Source organism: Rhipicephalus microplus, chromosome 3 (genome assembly GCF_043290135.1).
Source record: "Rhipicephalus microplus isolate Deutch F79 chromosome 3, USDA_Rmic, whole genome shotgun sequence".
NCBI classification, from domain to species: Eukaryota; Metazoa; Arthropoda; class Arachnida; order Ixodida; family Ixodidae; genus Rhipicephalus; species Rhipicephalus microplus.
This window is the reverse complement of record NC_134702.1, coordinates 146,222,204-146,242,821: the sequence shown is the minus strand read 5'-3', so window position 1 is coordinate 146,242,821 and position 20,618 is coordinate 146,222,204. Positions and strand designations below refer to the sequence as shown.

At 44.5% G+C, this 20,618-nt stretch overlaps 1 protein-coding gene across 1 annotated transcript; it reads left to right on the top strand.

Moving 5' to 3' along the window:
* Positions 1-2,168: 2,168 nt before the first annotated feature.
* On the top strand, positions 2,169-2,792 carry LOC142802997 (uncharacterized). The gene has a single exon (XM_075888089.1). The coding sequence runs from the start codon at positions 2,169-2,171 to the stop codon at positions 2,790-2,792; it is 624 nt and encodes a 207-aa protein (XP_075744204.1).
* The last annotated feature ends 17,826 nt before the right edge of the window (positions 2,793-20,618 follow it).

Below are 20,618 nucleotides of genomic sequence, written 5' to 3'. Positions count from 1 at the left end.
CAGTTCCAAATAACACGGTTTTTGTAAACGCTCAGACTTTCGTGTGAATTGTCACACCGCCTAACTCAAAAATTATAGAAGATTTTAAATTTTCTGGTTGCTCTTGCAAACTTACATGTAGTAGCTTCTGGTAGGTAGCTGGAGATACTTGTTTTCTAGCACGGTATAATACTGAAATTCATCATCATCGTTTTCAGCCCAGCTCTGACCAGTGCTGCATAAAGCTCTTCAGTGATGAATCGCATGTTTGAAAATGCTTACTGGCTGTCTGCTTCAGTATTTTTCTATACGGCTCTGCTTTCACAAAGTTTTAAAATAAACGAGCGTATACTACGCACATAATAATGTGATTTATACTCCGTTTCATACATCATGTGCAACGCTGTCAAAGCTAGCGCTCTTGTTTGCGCTGTGTACTGCCGCGACCAAAAAGTAGTGCGTCGCTTGGGGTGTACGAGAATCAATAAATGCTTCTTGGGAAACTTCTCAGCATACATATTTGTCTGCAGGTTAAAAAACAAACGCCTGTGTTGTCGGATAAACAATCCAAATATGCGAGTTGGTAATTTATGTTTGTCGCTTTCGTATCAGGTTTTTGCTCTCCGCATGACCCGCGCCGCCGTTTTTTTTTTTTACTCGTTGTGGCAGCTTCGAAAAAATGGCGTCCAGCTCTGCGTCCTCGACCACCTCTCCTGCGCGAATTTTTTCGAAGCTTCGCACATCAAAGCTGTCAAAGCACGCCAAGCAAGTAATTGCAAATGTGTACGCCCGTACCAGGATGCGTTTCCCGGAGAAATTTGTGCGGGAAGTGCTGAGTGTTGTGAGCGAGGACACTGGAATATCTCCCCGTACCGTGGCGAAATTGAAGGCGGAGCGTCTGCGTGGGCCTTTGGTGTCACCGAAAAAACGAGCTCGCGAGGTGAAGATTTCGAGCTCGCGAACCGTCAAACATGACAGCTTGACAATCCATGCAATCCGTCTGAAAGTGCACAGCATGTACGCCAAGAGGGAGATCCCAACACTGGACAGTGTGATAAGGGCTGTCAACGAAGACGACGACTTGCCGAACTTCACGAAAACCACCTTGTGGAGGCTAATGAAAGACATCGGCTTCACCTTTGCTAAGAGAAAACGGAATCTTGCGCTAATCGAGCGCAGTGACATCATTGCCTGGCTTCGCAGGTACTTGCGGGCGATCAAGAAATTCCGAGGACAGGGCAGGTGGGAACCGTTATTTTCATATTTCCTTACGCAGCACATGTAGATTGCCTTGATATAACACTTGATGTTATCATTGCAACTTTATATGGTAATGGAGAGTATTACATCTGAATTACAACCTGGAAAAAAGAAAACGGTTAAGCAGGGTAATTGCTTGCAGGTCGCAATTCACGACTTTTGTTTTGTTGGGTGGGGGTTTTTGCCTCAATCGGTGAGAGTTATTTGCTAAATCTCCGCCGTTTGGTGCGGTAAGCGCTCATTCCCATGAAAGATGCAAGTTGCTGGCAGCATTGTTGGGAATTTTGGTGTCTATTTTTGTTTCCATTCGTGCAAAATGATAGCGACAGCCAATGAATTTTTACCGAATACCGCATGTGTGACATGTGAACTTGCCATGAATCAGAACTGACAGCCAAATGCCACCTACGTGCCGAATTGAAGCCCGACTAAAGAAAGCACTGACGCCGACCGTTTTTTTCCTCGATTGACGCTAAGCAGCTGTTTACGAAAGACCAGTCAGCATATGAGTGGGTAACAAAGAAAATAGAATATGCATATAAATGCTTTTTGTACTTTTTGCTCAAGTTGTCCTTTGCAGTATTTTCGACTATGGTCATGGCAAGACTCACGCTGCTGCTGTGGGTATGTTTACTTGTGTGCGCTAACTCGTGCGCTCGTTCGTTTTACTTTGTACAGGTGCATCATCTACTTGGATGAAACATGGGTCAACGCAGGGCACACGAAGCAGTACGTTTGGCAGGACACGACTGTGAAGTCATCGCAAGATGTCTTCCTCAAAGGTCTGACGACAGGATTGGCTGCACCCTCGGGCAAAGGGGCCCGTTTGATCCTCGTACATGCTGGCAGCAGTACAACTGGTTTCATCGAAGGAGCTGCTGACTACTTCCGAGCAAAAAAAGGGGCGCAGCGCTGACTACCACTCTGAGATGGATGGCAGATACTTTGAGGAGTGGTTCACCAACAAGCTTTTGTCAAACATTCCGCCTAATAGCGTTATTGTCATGGACAATGCGCCATACCACAGCGTAGCTCTTGAGAAAGCACCTACCAAGTCAACGCGCAAAGCTGATATTCAGCTTTGGCTCACAAAGAAAGGTGTTCCGTGGTCAGAGGGCATGGTGAGAGCTGAACTGCTGGAACTTTCCCAAAAGGTCAACACACCCTGTATTGTGTACCGCATCGACACTCTGGCGGCTACCCACGGCCATGAAGTGCTTCGTGTACCACCATACCACTGCGAGTTCAACACAATCGAGCTTGTTTGGAGTCAGGTAAAGGGGTGCATCGCAGCACGGAATACGGGTTGCACTTTGGCTGAAGTAGAGAAGCTTCTGCCAGAAGCACTGGCATCTGTAAAACAGGAAAAGTGGCAAAACTGCTGCGCTCATGTAGAGCAAGTTGAAGCTGAAGCACGGGAACGGGACATGATTGTGGATAGTGAAATCGAACCACTTGTCTTCTGCATTTGTGATTCGTGCAACTCCTCCTCCGATGAGTCGGGTGCTCAGTTCAGTGATGACGAGTTGAGTGGCATTGAAGAACTTTGCTGACTTTCGAGGAATGTGCGGCCTGTCAGTGGTGGCTGTGTTCACGAGGGTCGACTGGTTGAGCTGGATTGTGGACACCTTTCTAGTGAACCTGCTCGTGCTGCTTCATGCTGAGCTCATTCCCCAAGAAGGCTGTGTTATTATGACAAAGCAAAGAGTGCTTCCTCATCGTGTGATTTTGTGTGTTGGGTTTAACGTCGCCAAGTGACCCGGGCTAGGAAGGACACTGCACTGTACTGCTCCCTAATAATTACCTTATTTATGTTTTGTTGTGAAGTGCAAACGTTCGGAATGGTCACACGACTTCTGTAAAAACTTGGTATAAAAAAGGAAAAAAAAGAAGATGTCGGAACCCACCACGACATCGGCCAGAGGTGCTCTTCTGTAAATAAAGTTTGCGTTTTTTAAACCACAAAAGTCATCATCCGTTTGGAATATTGGTCCATCGCACGCAATGAGTATTGCCCATGGATGTATGTATGTATGTATGGGACAAATCTCCAACTTTTTGAACCAGTACAATTTTTGGGCACTTACTTACCCTATACCATAAAGATTTTCTCAACCGAGAAAAACAGGCCATATCCAGGTTTTTATAAAAAAAACGATTGACGCATAAATTAAAATTTAGAGTTTCTCCCGAATAACAGCCTAGCTGAAACTCTCTTTTGAATGATAAAAAAGGAACTCTTACTTGCGGGAAGGAGAATGGGTTGAAATTATACTGAAGAAATAAATCGCGCATAACAATTCACAAAAATGTCGCATATATTAAGACAGTAAACGGGCAAATACCAAGTCTAGGAAATTTTTTATGAGTTTGTGTGCCAAAATCACTAATCCGAGCTACACAAATTTGCTTTCTCATCTTTTCCCTGAATAACATATCATTCGTTACTCGCAAGAAGTGCGTCGGGATACCGCACAGTGCAGTGGAAGGTCGATTGCGCACTGTTTTGCTAAAACTGAACAGGTTTCTCTGCCGGCGGCCCGCTATAATCAATAATCTGCTGAGTGTTTAAAGAGCGGCACAGAAAAGTGGATCATCGGGGCAGTGACGAAAACAAAAGTTGAAGGTGAGCACCGGTCGTTAACCCAGCCTCATTGGAGCTGCTGTGCTACCTAATCAATGAATTAACGTCATCGTACACGCAGTACTCGCTCACATCAATGAGGTAAACCGACAATGCGGTGTAATCGCGACGAAATCGCCACGCTTGTCAAACCTCGGTGCCAGCTCAGCAGGTTCCGGCCCTCACAAGGGAACACGGTATGCTACAAATGAATAGATACGTGCAGTTCACTTCCGCGTGCAAGTAAGTTGAAGTTACTGAAAAAAAACAAGATTTCGAATCGAACTCGCAAAAATTAGAAAAAATGGCACCACGTGGCCTCGAACCCATGCACTTCAAAACTACGGTGAACTCTCCGGAGCGACGCGTCAGAGCACGCGGCTACGAAACCGCGCGGAGCAACACCTCGTGTTTTCTTTACGGACTACTTGCCTAGCCTTCTCAGCGTTGCACCTGATGTATGAAACGGAGTATAGATGGTAAAAAGGGTCAACAATCTTTAAGGCTGATGGTGTCGCAGACTGATAGATTATAGCGCTGTAATCAAGGCGCGTGCGTACGAGGCTTTTATTTAAGTTCATCAGACATTTCCTGTCACTGCCCCATGTGGTTCATAACATTTTCAAAATATTGATGGTTTTTAAACACTTGTCTTTCAAATACTTAATCTATAAGATGAAAGTTAGTTTTGTGCCTAATATTTCGCCCAGAAACCTATGTTCTCTCTTTAAAGACAGACGTTGACCATGGAGGTCAATCTCGAGATCAGGATGAATGCCCCTCTTTCGGCAAAACAAGATGTTGGTACTCTTTTGCGCGTTCAGTTAAAAGCCATTCTCATCTGCCCATTGAGAGAACTTGTTTAAACCTAATTGAACCTGACGTTCACACAGTGAGAGGTTACAGGACTTAAAGCCGACCTGCACGTCGTGGACATGTGTACAGTAAAACAGATTTCGTGGGATAACGAGGCGCAAAGTGTCCATTTTGACTATAAAAAGTGTACAACTCAATAACCTTTTTTGCGGCACTCTTGTTTCTTGAACAAATGTACAATACAAGCACGACTCAGTGCCCACTCGAACACCGAATGTCTGATTATACAGGTAGCTTTCGATTATTTTCAACACTCAGCTCCGCACTTCTAGGTGTGACAGGTCTCGGAATATGCCAAAGCGCCACGTAGTGTCATAGGCCTTCTACATATCGAGGAACACAGACAAAAAGAATTGTTTATGAATGAAAACATCGTGAATTTGTGCCTAAATACCACAAGGTGGTCGGCAGTTGACTTAGCTTCTCGAAACCCGCACTGGTATAGGTCAAGCAGGCTATTTGTTTCAAGCAAATGCGTCAATCACCTGTTCAGCATTGTTTAAAGAACCTTCCATAGGCAACTCTTCAATGCTATGGGCCTATAGCTTGATGCTAAAGATGAGTCCTTGCGCTGTTTAAAAATCGAAATAATGACTGCTTCTTTCCAGGTGGAAGAAATCTTACCGAAAAACCAAACGGCATTATACAAAGAAAGGAGAGATATATGGGTTTCAGGGGGGCAGAAGTTTGAGCATTTCGTGTAATATATGGTCAGAGCCTGGCGCAGTTTTGTTAGAGCACTCTAATGATGCTTGTAACTCAGCTAACACGAAAGGCTCAATGTATGCCTTATTGTTTGTGGATTTGCGTTCTATTTTCTGTTCTTGCTTTGTTTGTGGATTTGCGTTCTATTTTCTGTTCTTGCTTTGTACCGTTGCAACCCTGGGCTGTAATGGGACGAGCTGGAGATCTGTTCGAAGCGTGCACCAAGGGAGTTCGCTTGGTCTTCCAAACCATTGCCTTGTGTGCTTACTAGAGGAAGAGAATGTGGTTCTCGTCCTACCACCCTTCTGACCATTCTCCAGACTCTTGCTTGACAAGCATATGTATTGATTCCCAATAAAAAACCTCTGCCAGCTCTCTCTCCTGGCCTGCGACGCGTTTTCCAGGCTTGGGAGTTGATGTTTTTAAAATTCACAAGATTTTCAGGGGTTGGTGAGTCTCGAGGCAGTCTCCATGCTTTGTTTTGTTGTTTCAGAGCATTTTGGCACTCACTGTTACACCAGGGGTCTCGTCGTTTTTTTGCCCAGTCGAGATGTTTGCGGAATGCACTTAGCTGCAGCTTCAATAACAAAAGCAGTAAAGTATTGTAGGGCTGCATCTAAGCTAGAACCACATATATCAGTCCAAGTTAGGCTAGCAGCCTTGTAAAACTGGTTCCAATCGGATTTTTATATCAGCCATTTGGGAACCTGTGGAGGACTTCCATTTGGTACTGCTGAGCTCAGAACTACAGGATAGTGGTCACTTCTAAAAGGATCGTATGAACATTCCAGTGAAGTATTGAAAGAAGCGATGGAGATACAATGCTTAGGTTGATTGACGAATCGGTATGGTTCGCGAGGCTATAATATGTTGCCTCTTTCCTATTGAGGAGACACGCGCTAGAGGAGAAGAGAAACCGTTCAATCAGATGACCTTGTGCATCGCAGCGCGAGTACCCCCACAGAGTGCTATGTGCTTTAAAATCTCCAAGGAGAAGATACGGTTCTGGTAGCTCATCAATTAATGCCTGGAATTCTTCTTTACTAAGTTGGTGCTGAAGAGGTATATAAATGGAGCAAATTGTGACCAGTTTATTCAAGATAACGGCTAGGACGGCTACTGCCTCAAGAGACGTCTGAAGTGGTAAATGTGTACAGGCAATTCCTTCATCCCCAATAATGGCAACACCACCGGAGGACGCGACTACATCATTCTGATCCTTTGCAAACATGGCGTAATGACGTATAAAGTTTTTGTGTTTCGGTTTCAAGTGTGTCTTTTGTACACGCAGCACTTTTAGTGTATGTTTGTGTTAAATTTCTTGAATATCGTCGTGGTTTTTTAGCAGTCTTCTGACGTTCCACTGTAATATTTGTGTTGGTAGTACGCGTTGAGCATTGAGTCCGCGAATCGTTTATGAAAAAACGAACACATGTCAAGCGCTTAGCAATCCGAATCGGAGTTATCACGAGCACGAACCATGGTCCTCTTCCTCGTCTTTTGCAGGCACTGCTTATTGCACCCTATCCATTCTACAAATCACTCCCCCACGGAAAAGAAGACATCCTGCCGACCTAAGGCAACGGTACGACTGGTGGGTCATAGTGCGGCTTCAGTCGGTCGACATGAACAGTCTCACGGCCGCGACGGTGGCGGTCTGTGGATGACTGTACGGGCTCAACAATATAGTTTACCGGGGATGCTTGACGCAGGACGCGGTAGGGGCCTTCATACTTGGGCAGCAGCTTTGAAGAAAGGTCAGGAGCTGAGGAGGCAACGCGAAGCCACACCAAAGTTCCAGGCGAATATGACTGGGGATGCAGGTTGGCGTCATGGCGGTCCTTTTGGTGTGCTTGGTCTTGTGTAGTTAACGAACGTGCTAGCTGTCTGCATTCTTCCGCTTAGGTGGTGACTTCTTAGAGAGTTGCAGACTCTCGAGTATCCGGGCGATACAACAGAATGGTATCCATAAATCAGGAGGGTTCACGGCCATATAGAAGAAAGAAGGGACAAAATCCAGTCGTGGACTGAGTAGCACTGTTGTACGCAAAGGTGACAAATGGTAGTATGCGGTCACAGTTGGTGTGGTCAGCAGATACATACATGGACAGCATGTCACCTAATGTGCGATTGAAGCGTTCAGTCATGCCTTGGTTTGGGGATGGAATGCACTGGTCGTTCGATGAGCAACATTGCATTTAAGCAGGAGGTCTTGTACGGCTTCTGAGAGGAACGTGCGTCCGCAGTCCCTGAGTGCCTCGCGAGGAGTGCCAAGGCGAAGAACAAGTTTGTGAAGAATAAGTAAGCCGACTTCACGTGATGTAGCCTCTGGCAGCGCGGCAGTTTCAGCGTACCAAGTCAAATTGTCAAGGGCGACAACCACCCAGCAATTCTCGTCAGGTTTGTATGGAAGTGGGCCGTATAAGTCAATTCCGATGTGATCGAAAGGTCGGGATGGGCAGCGTGACGGCTGGAGCGGTCCAGTGACGGCATGTGGTGAATTCTTCCGGCGTTGATATTTTGAGCGCGAACGCACGTATTGGAGGAAAAACCGGTACATTCCGCGCCAGTAGTACGGCAGACGGAAGCGTGCATACGTCTTTATTACACCAGCGTGGCCGCATGGGGGGTCCGCATGGAACGAGGCACAAATATCAGCACGTAGATGGCGAGGAATCACCAAAAGCCACTTGCGACCTTCACTGAGGTAATTGCGGCGGTAAAGTAGCCCATCGCGCACGGTGAAATGGCGAGCTGTGCGCCGCAGCAATCTTGATTGATATGTGGGGTTTAACGTCCCGAAACCACCTTATGATTATGAGAGACGCCGGTGTTGAGGGCTCCGGAAATTTCGACCACCTGGGGTTCTTTAACGTGCACCCAAATCTGAGCACACGGGCCTACAAGATTTCCGCCGCCATCAGAAATGTAGCCGCCACAGCCGGGGTTCGAGCCCGCGACCTCCGGGTCAGCAGCCGAGTACCTTAGCCACTAGACCACAGCGGCGGGGCACGAGCGTGTCATGTAGTCATGTTGTTACATACACGCATGTTATTAATTTTATGTTACGGTCTATTGTGTTTGCTATGCAATCCTGCCATACCATACTAGTTTTGCAACATGCCATGTGAACGAAACCACCGCGAGAGCTGCAGGACTACGAAATGTAAATCATAACATTCAAAATATACATGTCATGATTTTATTGTTATTACTAGACAAATATGTTCTTTATACAGTCATGTTATGTCATACCAAGTTTGGTATCGATACCATTGTTTAAACGGCCAGGAGAACTAAAATAGGTGGATAGATAGATAGATAGATAGATAGATAGATAGATAGATAGATAGATAGATAGATAGATAGATAGATAGATAGATAGATAGATAGATAGATAGATAGATAGATAGATAGATAGATAGATAGATAGATAGATAGATAGATAGATAGATAGATAGATAGATAGATAGATAGATAGATAGATAGATACGCTCAAAGTCGCCCAAGTTCGCAAAGAAATGCTTTGCTAAGAAATGCCGACAACCGAAGCAAGTAAGGTAATGAAGGACGTGACCGGAGAGAATTTCCAAGTGCAAGGATTGCTTATGGAAGCTTCCAGCGCCAAAGCAGGCAAACGGGCACGAGAAGACGTCGAAAACAGCGGCTTTGCAGGAGACGCTGGCGCCGAAGAGCCACCATCAAAAGCACTACCACTGCGTCGATCAGCGTTGCGCCCGTGGCCTACTATCCTGGCGGGCAGCTGTTCGGCGGCGTCGTCGTGTTCGCAGCATCGAGGGCGCGTAAACTAGGCGTGCGGCTGGCAGGCTCAGCCGCACTGTGTGGTGCAGTTGAGCATCGTGCTCCCAATCTCAGTTGGCCGCATACCACGGCTATGTAAAGCTTTTTCCGTTTTGCTTCAGTTAACGTTCAGGGTCTCGCTAGCAGAAAGAAACAGAATCAAGTGTGTCGACTAGTTGTGGAGCTAGCGAGATCTCGACGTTATAGCCTTACAAGAAACGAAAGTTGAAGGAGAACAAGAGACTGGGACCATGGTGCGGCCGTATGGTTCACGTTTCAGTGCCATTGTCAAGTCATGCCATTGGTTCCTCAGTCGGTTGTGCTTTATTTGTGAGCCAGTTACAGGAGCTGTTGTTGCATCAGTTACATCTAGTTTATTGGGAAGGTTAGTAGTATGTAGTTCCAGGCTCTTTGTTTTCTAAATGGAGCGTAATGACTGTGTATGCACCTAATGTGTAATCCGGAAGGGCTGATTTCTTCAAAGCTCTAGAAAGATATTACGATACCAACAGGCAGGTTGTGATAATTGGCGACTTCCAATGTGTGCTTTTTGCCAGTGACAAGACCAGCACTGCAGCATATAGAAATCCGAGTACAGCAGCTTTTAGCAATATAATAGACCGATATAGCCTCGAAGATGTGGCGGAATGTCTGGATGCGGGGCGTGGCATTCATTTTGCGCTCTTTAGGAATTCCAGTCACGCTCATCTGAACATAGCTTATGTAACGGCGATTATAATAGCAATGTGTTACAAATAAGTTGTAGAACCACTCTTTCTTTACGGATCACAGCCTAATCAGCTTTAATATTCGTTGTGGCGGCGCTAGACAAAGTTAGTTTTCCTGGAACCTTCGGAAGGTGAATTCACAGCTACTGGAGGACGACATTTTTAAAAAGAACGTAATACAAAAAAAATAATGAAAGCAGCGAAATAACTATTAATGCTCAGTGGGAATACTTTAACAGGGTCATGAAGATGTTGGTAATAGAAAACATCTGTGCAATAAATGAGAGAAGTTAAATGAGGAAGAACTGCTTAAAATAATTTTACTGCATTGCTATAAGAGAAAGCAAAACCACCAGGAACATTAACAGATGATATTCCTAAGGCTAGGCATAAGCTCGAAGTTTTTTACACTGATTGTTATAGGGGCCAATAATTTGAGCTCGTGCTGAAAATTGTTGGTTGGTAAAGCACCCACAAAATGGTCACTGGGTAAAGAGAAGAGATTTTCCCGCAAAAATACTATAATACCATAGCAAAAATACATCACAATAATGTCGTTTACACAGATAATAAGAGAATAGAAAAAATTTTTAACTACTGTCGGGATCTGTTTAATCAATAATAGGTTAACATAAGAATGTTTATGGAGAAATATTTACTTTTCATGTCTAAAGTGCCCGAAAATTTGTTATAGGGTTGCAACTGTCGATTTCAAATTTGGAAGTCGAAAGAGCCCGCGAACGGCTAAATCCAAGAAAGTCACGTGGACCAGATGTGTTGAGCGCGACTTTTCACAAAACGTTTATGTTCTTTTTTCCCCAATTTTTACTTGTCTTTTCAATGAAGCTCAAGAGTGCCTGCCAGTTTTCTGACCGTGCAAACAATTTAATCTCAAAAACAGAGGATAAAATAAAGCCTGCTTTATAAAACCGTATTGCCCCATTACCTTAACAAATGTAGATTACAAGATCTTCATGTAAATACTAGATAAGTGATTACAGGGTGTATTAAAGGAAATTGTCGGTCCACACCAGACGTGCAGAATCAAAGAGAGCACAGTTGTGACCAATATGCATAAGGCCAGAGCTGTTCTAGAGTACTGCGATTTGACTGAAACATGTGTAGGACAGCTTCAGTTGGATTTAAAGAAAGCTTTTAATCATGTGTCACATGATGTTCTGATGAGTGTCTTCGATTTTGTAAACGTAGGCTGCATTATCAAAGAGGGAGTGGCTGCGGCATATAAGGGCTGTACAACGCGGCAAATCGTTATTTAGTTGGTCAAGAAACGCATTACTTTCAACGTTCCGTGCGTCAGGGCTGCCATCTTTCCCCATTGCTGTTCAGTTTGTTTTTAGAGCCTTTCTGTTCGAGTGTGATGAACAGCAAGGCCATCCGTGGATTCAAACTGCATAAGAATGAAGTACGATTACTTGCGTATATATACTGATGGTGTGGCAGTTTTTGTTCAGATCACGACAGTGTTAACGAAGTAGTTCATATTGCGAAACTGTTTTGTACGGACAGTGGCAGTTCGGTAACCTGGGGGGAAAAATGCTTGGGATATTGGCATGGGGATTGACCTTGCTCTTCAGACGTTTTGACCAACATGCCATGGGTGAATCAGCCTGCGAAATACTTGGGTCTACCACTAGAATTTTATCGTGACAGTGAGCTATACTCTCGGTGACAAGCCACTGAAATGCGTGAAAAAGTGTAGATTGTGACTTCTCGATTCTCACTAGGGTCATCATGTGTAATCATTTCTTTGTCTCTAAACTCTGGTACACATTACATGTTGTACATTGCTGGTGTATAACCATGCAGAAGCTGCACTATGCGTTTGCAGTATATATAAGGGGATGAGTGTGGGAACAGTCTAGTCGCACTAATCTGTTCGTCGTGTACGGTTCGGTGGTCCCAGTCTGTCACATTTGTTTTGAAGACAGGTCATTAGTCGTTTTATGTTTCTGCGAGACACAAGAGACCCATTTCTACGTGCACATATTCAGCTGAGGCTTGATAAAGTACTAACTTTACTCGTTGTCACTTCGGACTTTCTGCAGGTGGCTCTTTATGGTTATCTAAAAAAAAACAGTTGGTGCATGCAATTTTCGTTGGCACGTTTCTCCAGCGAATACCTAGGAGGACAAACACGAAAATGGTTGTATAAAGACCTTATCGACATTGCTTTATCAGTACCACTTTACGGGAGTTTGTATCCTTCTGGACGTGGTCAAAATATACTGGCCCGAGTAAAAAATTGACTGTTCCATCAAGTTAAAAGTCTTTTTCCTTCAAGCTTCATACAGAGACTCTAGCAGTTAAAACGTTAATGTAAAAAGGGGTACTGTTTGTACTCTGAAAACGCACGGTTTTTCTTTGCCGTAAACCTGAAACCATCGAACATGTCTTTCAGGATTGTTGGGAATGGGTGTTCTTCTGAGACATTCTGCAGATAACTATAGAAAAAGATTTACTGATTGATGTCTACGGGATCAGGTTTTCACCAGTTATTGAGCAAGACGATGGAGTACCTTATGCCGCCGATGTGTTGCTCGGCCTTCACAGTATTTGGAAAAAGTACGTGGCAGTCCGTTGTGCTGACATCAAAACACTGCCAATTCTGGAATAGTTCCGCGAAAAGATCATGATGTTCATCGAAGAGTGTAAAACTAAAGACCCAATTCCAGAGTGGCTCAAACATCTTCAGCCACTTGTCTGTATAAAGGAATTCTAGTCGCTATGTAACCATTCCATTCGTTACCTCTGTATGTACTGTTTATGCACTGTATTATTATAGCGTGAGTTACAAAAATAGGTAAGAAAGAAAAAAAAGGGCGTAGCCTGTGATAGAATACTGGGCTGGCACCCACTGGAACCGCGTTCGAGCCCTACTGTGTAATTGGTGCTATTTTTATTGGTGCTATTTATTTTGTAATTTCGCGCGATGTGGTATCAGACACAGGCGGCGGCGGTGGCAGCGGACAACTGCGCGTGACCCGAGGTGTGGTCTTATAACAGCTTTCGCTGTAATAATGCTGTAATACTGCGTGGTACGAGCTTTCATATCCAACGGGTGTCAGAATATGTGATTATAATAATGGCTTCATGGCTGAAGCCTGGTACCTCACTACAAAAGGCGCACATGCTAGTGCGCCTGTTCCCTTAAGGCCATGTAGTGAGTGCATAGCAATTTCGAAAAACATTCATGCACTTGGTTTAGCAAATCCAACTCCTCAAGGCGAAGCTTTAGCGTCCTCTAATTTTTGGACGCTTTATTCCTAAATGTTATTGAAACAAAAACAACAAAATAAACAAATGTTACAAATAAAAAATGTTATTGAAAAGTTTTTTCACCCACAACTATAACCGTAATCAGGTTTCCTGACGTTTACTTCTTGAAAACCCGGCTTTTGTCACTTTCTATTAAGAATGCGATATCACACGTATATTCCACACGCCGTCCACAATCGGGAAGTGCCGGCAGATTGGTTATAACGCAAAGTGCGCAACGTAGATATAGATTATAGTTCTGCGGCTGAACTGCACATATAATTGATTTTTTTTATTTCACCTAAATTTTGCATAGAAGCAACGCCAGATAGTTCGGTAACATATGTCACCTCTCTCTTTGTCAGTTTAAACAGCTATAAATTGATTATGGTGAAACTTATTTTTATTGACTAAAGATTGCGCTGAAAGTGAGCCGGGTCGGGATTCTAGGGTTCCACTGACAATTGCAGCTGGCTAGGCTTGCTCGAGCAGAGCCAGCTGCATCTTTTGGTTTTCGCTGGCGAGCCAAGCCTCTCATTGTCTTCTTACAAGGGCTGCCCCCAAAAGAGGACAATTGATAGTCTGAGGCCACGATACACAACCACGCGTAATGTGGGCGAAAGTAGACCAAGCTCCACACCACGGAGAGCTGCGCACATTTATTATGCAATTTATGCGTCGTTTTCTGAGAAAGGGTACGTGTCTGTTTCTACAAGACGCCTATCTCGTGCCGGTTCATGAATAAGTTTAAATTATGTACGAATCAATCGTTCTAAAATAGTTTTGTTGACAGAGTGTGTCCTTATTTCTCATTTAGGACACATAGCCAGCATCAATACAACTGTAGCAATCTTCAGCGATTAATAGTATATATTGTGAGCGCATGAAACTTCCTACCTGTAACATGTCACTTGTTTATCGGCATCACGTGCTTGTATATAAAAATTGTAAACCTGATGTATACCACTTGATGTATAGCTTGAGGTTACTAAGGTGCAATAACAAAAAGACATCTACAAGTAATCAACATTAGCGTGTATTTCTGCAGCATTTTGTCTCCAATCGGCTTGCTATTGCAAAATGGGATATACAGTCCACATGTCTACGACATCATACATCTGCAGCTAAGGTATTTTCAGTCATACTTGTCTTTTTACTCCGCAAACCTTTTCATGTAGGTATGTGTGAAAAACAAACAAAAGCCCCAGAAAAAACAATCTAGCAGCATGGTGCAAAACTCGTCAAGCACTCACGAATTCTTTTAACGTTCGTCATCCCCTAACGCTGCGTATGATACGTCATAATTTGCCTATACGATTGATCTGTCATAACGGACATTTTGTCTATATTTTTGTTGCTATGTTATATTGATGGAACATGAAAGTCAAAAGATGGAACATGTACAAGTGAACCGTAAATTATTGTTTCAATAACAAATACTTTTGGCGCTTAACGTCGTAAATCTATGATTTGATTATGAGAGACAGCATGGTGCAGCTAGGGCTCGGGAAACTTGTACCGCCTAGTGCTCTCTAATGCCCAATTGAATCGAGGTACACTGGTGACGGTAAATCATCCTCTATCACGATAATATGCTCGTGTCCTTTGACGTGAAATTGCTTTTTACCAGTGTGCCAGCCGAACCGGCTGTGGACGTGTTCAAGACAGTTCTTGAATCCCATGCAAATCTATTGCAGAAAGATCACCAGTCGATGTAGCGCACATAGTTTACGGTTGCGTTTGTCGAATATATATTTTACCTTCGAATACAAGTTGTACAAACTGATCCACGGTGCGGCTATGATTGCTTCTATATCTGTGAGCCCTGCTAATTTGACTGTGTAAGTGATTGAAATTCGAGCGCTCTCTTTATTCAGCAATGAACGACATTTTTGCATCGTTCAGCGAGAGGCAGCTCAGGCGTTCATTTCAAACCTGAAGAGCTTGGGAGCAGCAGTTCAATTCAGAGAAAGAAGTAGAAGGCAAGCCCTTATTACTTAGAATGCTCATTGAAAGGAGAGAGCGACATTTGTCGTTTGGCATGCTCAGGAAGCCGGCCCACATGGGTCATTACTTGCATTTTTACAGCATGCAACCTTACTCTCACAAATCACAAAAGGGCCGTGGTTTCTACACTTCTACAACGCGCGCACCACATCTTCGCAAAAAAGGAGACGACGCAGCCGACGTACGCTTGTGATGATGATATATGGTGTTTTTTGGCGCAAGGGCCATTTGATGGCCAAAGAGCGCCAGTTCATGAGACAGGAATGTGGACAATGGTTGTGATTAGCAGCTGTATAAGGGCCATAAAATTCCTCGCAGTAAAGCGGCTAAAAACATACAAGTAATAAAATCATGACCATGCCGTGAAAGGTGTGTGTGGTGTGAATAGGTGACAAAAGTTGGTGATAATTAAAAACTATGGTGGACATGTATGGCATTAGCACAAGTACCTCACACGTTAGTACCCTTGCGTGCAAGGGCCGTGAGGCAAGTGCTTTCCTGTGTAGCCACTGCAGCAAAAACCTCTCTAGAGAGGTCGTGCTACGGTATGCCCGGGTATATGATATGAAAATTATGAATTTCCTTTGAAAACGCTAATAATGATTTGTGACTAAAAAGCGGTTCCCTACCGACGAACATTGCAGGGTGTAAAGGTATATGTTGTCGGTAGGATAGTGGGAAGTGTTGTCTTCTTAGAGTGTCTAAATGTTTACATTGAATTAAAACATGAAGAGCTGTTAATGCCTCACCACATTTATCACACAATGGTAAATCACCACCGGACAAAAGATGTGTGTGTGTCGTGTATATGTGTCCTATCCTGAGTCTTGTTAGTGTTACCTCTGTTAGACGTGATTTTGATACTGGTGGCCAATGGCCAAGGTGTGGCTTGATAATGTGTAGTTTGTTTTGTGTGTGTGTATTCCACTTGCTCTATCAGTAGTCCCTGAGTTTTTGTTTGAGAGACGGCCTAAGATCAAGGGCCGGGATTGATGTCGGTGTAATGGCGGTGCTTTCGTGGGCGGATGCAGCAAGCTGATCCGCCATCACGTTGCCTTGAATCTCACGGTGCCCTGGCACCCAGCACACAACAACATGTCTGTTGAGTGTGTAGAGGGTGCATAAAATGGAGTAAAGTGAAACGAGGACAGGGTTTTTTTTGTTTTTTAAGACTGTGCAGAGCCGTTACCACACTGAGGGAGTCTGTATAAATTACTGCTTTTTGTATTTGTGATTGTTTGATGTGTTTAGCTGCCACAAGTATCGCGTAAGCTTCCGCTGTGAAGATACTTGTGCCAGGATGTAGAGGGCCAGCATCCGAAAAGGAAGGGCCAACAGCAGCGTAGGACACAGAGGAGTTAGTCTTGGAGGCATCTGTGAAGACCTCAGGACGTGTGTATTTGTGTTGAAGTTCCAGAAAGTATGTTCGGATATGGGCAATAGGTGCATGTTTTGTAACCTCTAGGAAAGACACGTCGCAATCTATAGTCTGCCACTGCCATGGTGGCGGGTATGCTACAGGACCCATTAAACTGTGTTCAAGTGACACTTCAGTTTCTTCAGCTAGACACTTCAGGTGACCTGAGAAGGGCTGCCTCATCGAAGGCCTGTTTTGAAACACAGTTGAGCTCGACAAATCATAATTGTAGAGTATGAGGGGTGCTTCTTGTCTGCTTTCACCTTAAGGAAATAAACAAAGGACATGTAAGTTCTCTGCAGATGAAGCGACCACTAATTTGACTCAACATAAAGGCTTTCTACGGGGCTGGTGCGAAAAGCACCCGTAGAAAGGCGGATCCCCAAATGGTGCATGGGGTCCAGCATCTTCAAGGCACTTTGAGTGGCAGACTGATAGACAACGGCCCCATAATCTAAGCGGGTACGAATAAGGCTTCTATAGAGGTTCATGAGGCATTGCCTATCACTACCCCACGTAGTACGTGACAACACTTTTATAACATTCATGGCTTTTAAACATTTTGTTTTTAAATGTTTGATGTGCGGTACGAAAGTCAACTTGTTGTCCAAGATTAAGCCTAAGAATTTATGCTCGGCTTTGACGGACAGACGTTGCCCGTTCAGTCGAATGTCAGGTTCCGAGTGCATACCTCTCTTTTGAGCGAACAAGACACACGTGCTTTTTTGTGGGTTAAGTCGAAATCCGTTTTCATCTGCTCATTTGGAGACCTTATTTAAACCCAACTGAACCTGCCGCTCACACATGGCCAAGTTTCATGACTTGAAGCCAAGCTGAACGTCGTCGACATATGTACAATAGAACAACATGCGGGGAATGGACAAGTGCAAAGAATTGATTTTGATGATAAAAAGTGTGCAAATAAGCACACCACCTTGTGGCACGCCTGTTTCCTGGACAAATGTTTGGGAGAGCACACTGCCTAGACGGACACGGAATGTCCGGTTTGACAGGTAACTTTCAATTATATGAAACATTCTTCCGCGCACACCAAGGTGGGACAGGTCTCTTAGAATTCCGAAACGCCATGTTGTATCATACGCCTTTTCGATATCGAGGAACACAGAGAGAAAATATTGTTTATGAACAAAGGCGTCTCTGATCTGTGCCTCAATACGAACAAGGTGGTCTGTGTTGGATCTACTTTCTCGAAACCCGCACTGAAATGGGTCGAGAAAATTGTTTGTTTCAAGGATATGTACAAGTCGGCAGTTTATCATTTTTTCGAATACTTTGGACAAGCAACTTGTAAGTGCAATAGGCCTATAACTTGAAGCTAAAGAAGGGTCCTTTCCCTCTTTCAAAATGGGAATAATAATAGCCTCTTTCCAGGAGGTAGGGATAGTGCCAGAAAACCAGATAGCATTGTACAAACAAAGTAAGGTTTTTTGTGTTTCAGCTGGTAGGTTTTTTAACATTTCATACACCACACGGTCAGAACCTGGGGCAGAAGTACTGCAGGAGTTTAGAGATGTTCGGAGCTCCGCTAGACTGAAAGCTTGGTTATATGCCTCGTATCTAGTGGATTTGTGTTCGAGTTTCTGTTTTTCTATTCTTGTTCTCTACTTTTGGAAAGTGTCAGTATAGTGGGACGAGCTGGATACCCGTTCAAAGTGTGCCCCGAGGAAGTTTGCCTGATCTTCCAAGGTATCACCTTGAGTGTTTACGAGTGGGAGTGAGTGTACTTTTCTTCCTGCTACCCTTCGAACCATGTTCCAGACTTTGGCCTCTTGTGTATATGAATTTATCTCTGATAAAAACTTGTGCCAACTTTCTCTTCTGGCCTGCCGACGCGTTCTTGCCTCGAGATTTTATTTTCTTAAAGCTCTCAAGGTTTTCCGCTGTCGGCGAGTTCCGCAGCAACCTCCATGCCCTGTTCTGTTCCTTTCGCGCATTACGACACTCTGTGTTCCACCATGGGACGTGTCGTTTGCCGGGCATTCCAGATATTTGTGGTATGCACTTGGCTGCTGCGTCAGTTAGAAAAGCTGTGAAATACTGCACAGCTTCATCTATGTTTAACCTACATATGCCTGTCCAACTCAAATGTGTAGTGTTATGGAACTGTTCCCAGTCTGCTTTGTTTATCAGCCATTTGGGAACGTGTACGGACCTTCATATGTTGTTTGTGAACTCAACACTACAGGAAAATGGTCACTACCATATAGATATTATTTATGATTTTCCATTTGAGTAGGGGTAGGAGTGAAGGTGATACGATGCTGAGGTCGATAGACGAGTAAGTTTTGTTGGCAACGCTATAGTATGTTGGCTCTTTCCTATTCAACAAACAGGCACCGGAAGTGAAGAGAAATTGTTCAATGAGACGACCTTGTGCATCAAAGCGAGAATTGCCCCACAGTCCACTATGTGCATTTAGGTCCCCAAGAATCAAATTGGGTTCAGGCAGTTCATCTATTAAAGACTGAAATTCACTTCTTTCAAGACGGTGGTGGGGAGGTACATACAAAGAGCAGATGGTGACGAGTTTGTTTAATAGTACCGCTCGAACAGCCACCGCCTCAAGGGATGTCTGGAGAGGTAAATGTGTACACGCTACTCCTTGGTTAATAATAATGGCTACGCCACCGGATGACGCCACAGCATCATCTCGGTCCTTTCGGTATATGACGTAAGCACGTAAAAAATTTGTATTGGAGGATTTCAGATGTGTTTCCTGTACACACAGCACTTGAGGCGAGTGTTTGTATAAAAGCTCTTGGATGTCGTCGAGATTTTTAAGCAGGCCTCTGACGTTCCAATGTATAATTTGTGTTTCCATATCGAAGGTAAAGTAGTGCTGTGTGTACGTTAAGGGAGGGACTTGTTTAAGCTGAAAGGTCGAGCTCAAGTAGCAGGGCTATTATCAGGCCCTGTTATGAGCTTTTTGGTTTTCTTGGCGCGCTCCAGAGAGCCGCGCCGCTCTTTTGGCACCAGGGGTGCCGCCGTATCCATTGCCTCCTCGGAGGCACTGGATGCCCGCTCATGCGAGCTGGTGTTTTGAAGCTTGGGCCTCGCCTGGCGAGGTGAGGCCTTGAGACCCGAGGACCCTGGAGTCCCTGGTCTCTGTTCAATAGTAGGCGGAGTAGACTCAACTACTGCCGCCTTGGGGGCAGGCGCCACAGCCAATGGCTCGCTCTGCGCAGGCCGAAGGAGTGGCGAGGGCTGGTGCGACACTGCCCCCTGGCGCGCCGCATCAGCATATGTGGGGCCATTAAATGGCGAGACTCTTTTTCTTGCTTCTTTAAATGTAATGTTTTCTTTTACCTTTAGAGTGATGATCTCTTCTTTTTCCAGAAAGAGCAAGAACGTGAGTACGCGGCATGATTACCGCCACAGTTCACACAGTGTGCAGGTGCTTCGCAGTTGTCAGACGCATGGCCCACGACTCCACACAGAGCACATGTTTTCTGGCCACGACAGCTTTGCGAACCGCGGCCATATCTCTGACACTGGAAGCAACGGCGGGGGTTGGGAATATATGGCCTCACAGATGTCTTTGTATACCCAGTCTGAATTGTTTCAGGCAAATTGCTCGAAGCAAAGGTCAGTACTAAGTGCTTTGTTGGTATTTCCTTTTGATCTCTCCTTATCTTAATACGCTGTACGTTTGTCACATTCTCACTCTTGCATCCTTCAAGAAGTTCAGCCTCGGTAAGGTCAAGCAAATCTGCGTCCGATACGACCCCGCGAGATGAGTTCATAGACCTGTGTGGCGTAATACTGATGGGTGTGTCTCCAAACCTTGTGAGGGTGTTCAGTTTATCGAATTGGTCTTTGTCACGTATTTCAAGGAGTAGATCTCCACTGGCCATTTTGGTAACCTTGTACCCGGCACCGAGAGTTTCGGTTAAGGACATAGCCACTACGAAGGGGGATACTGTTC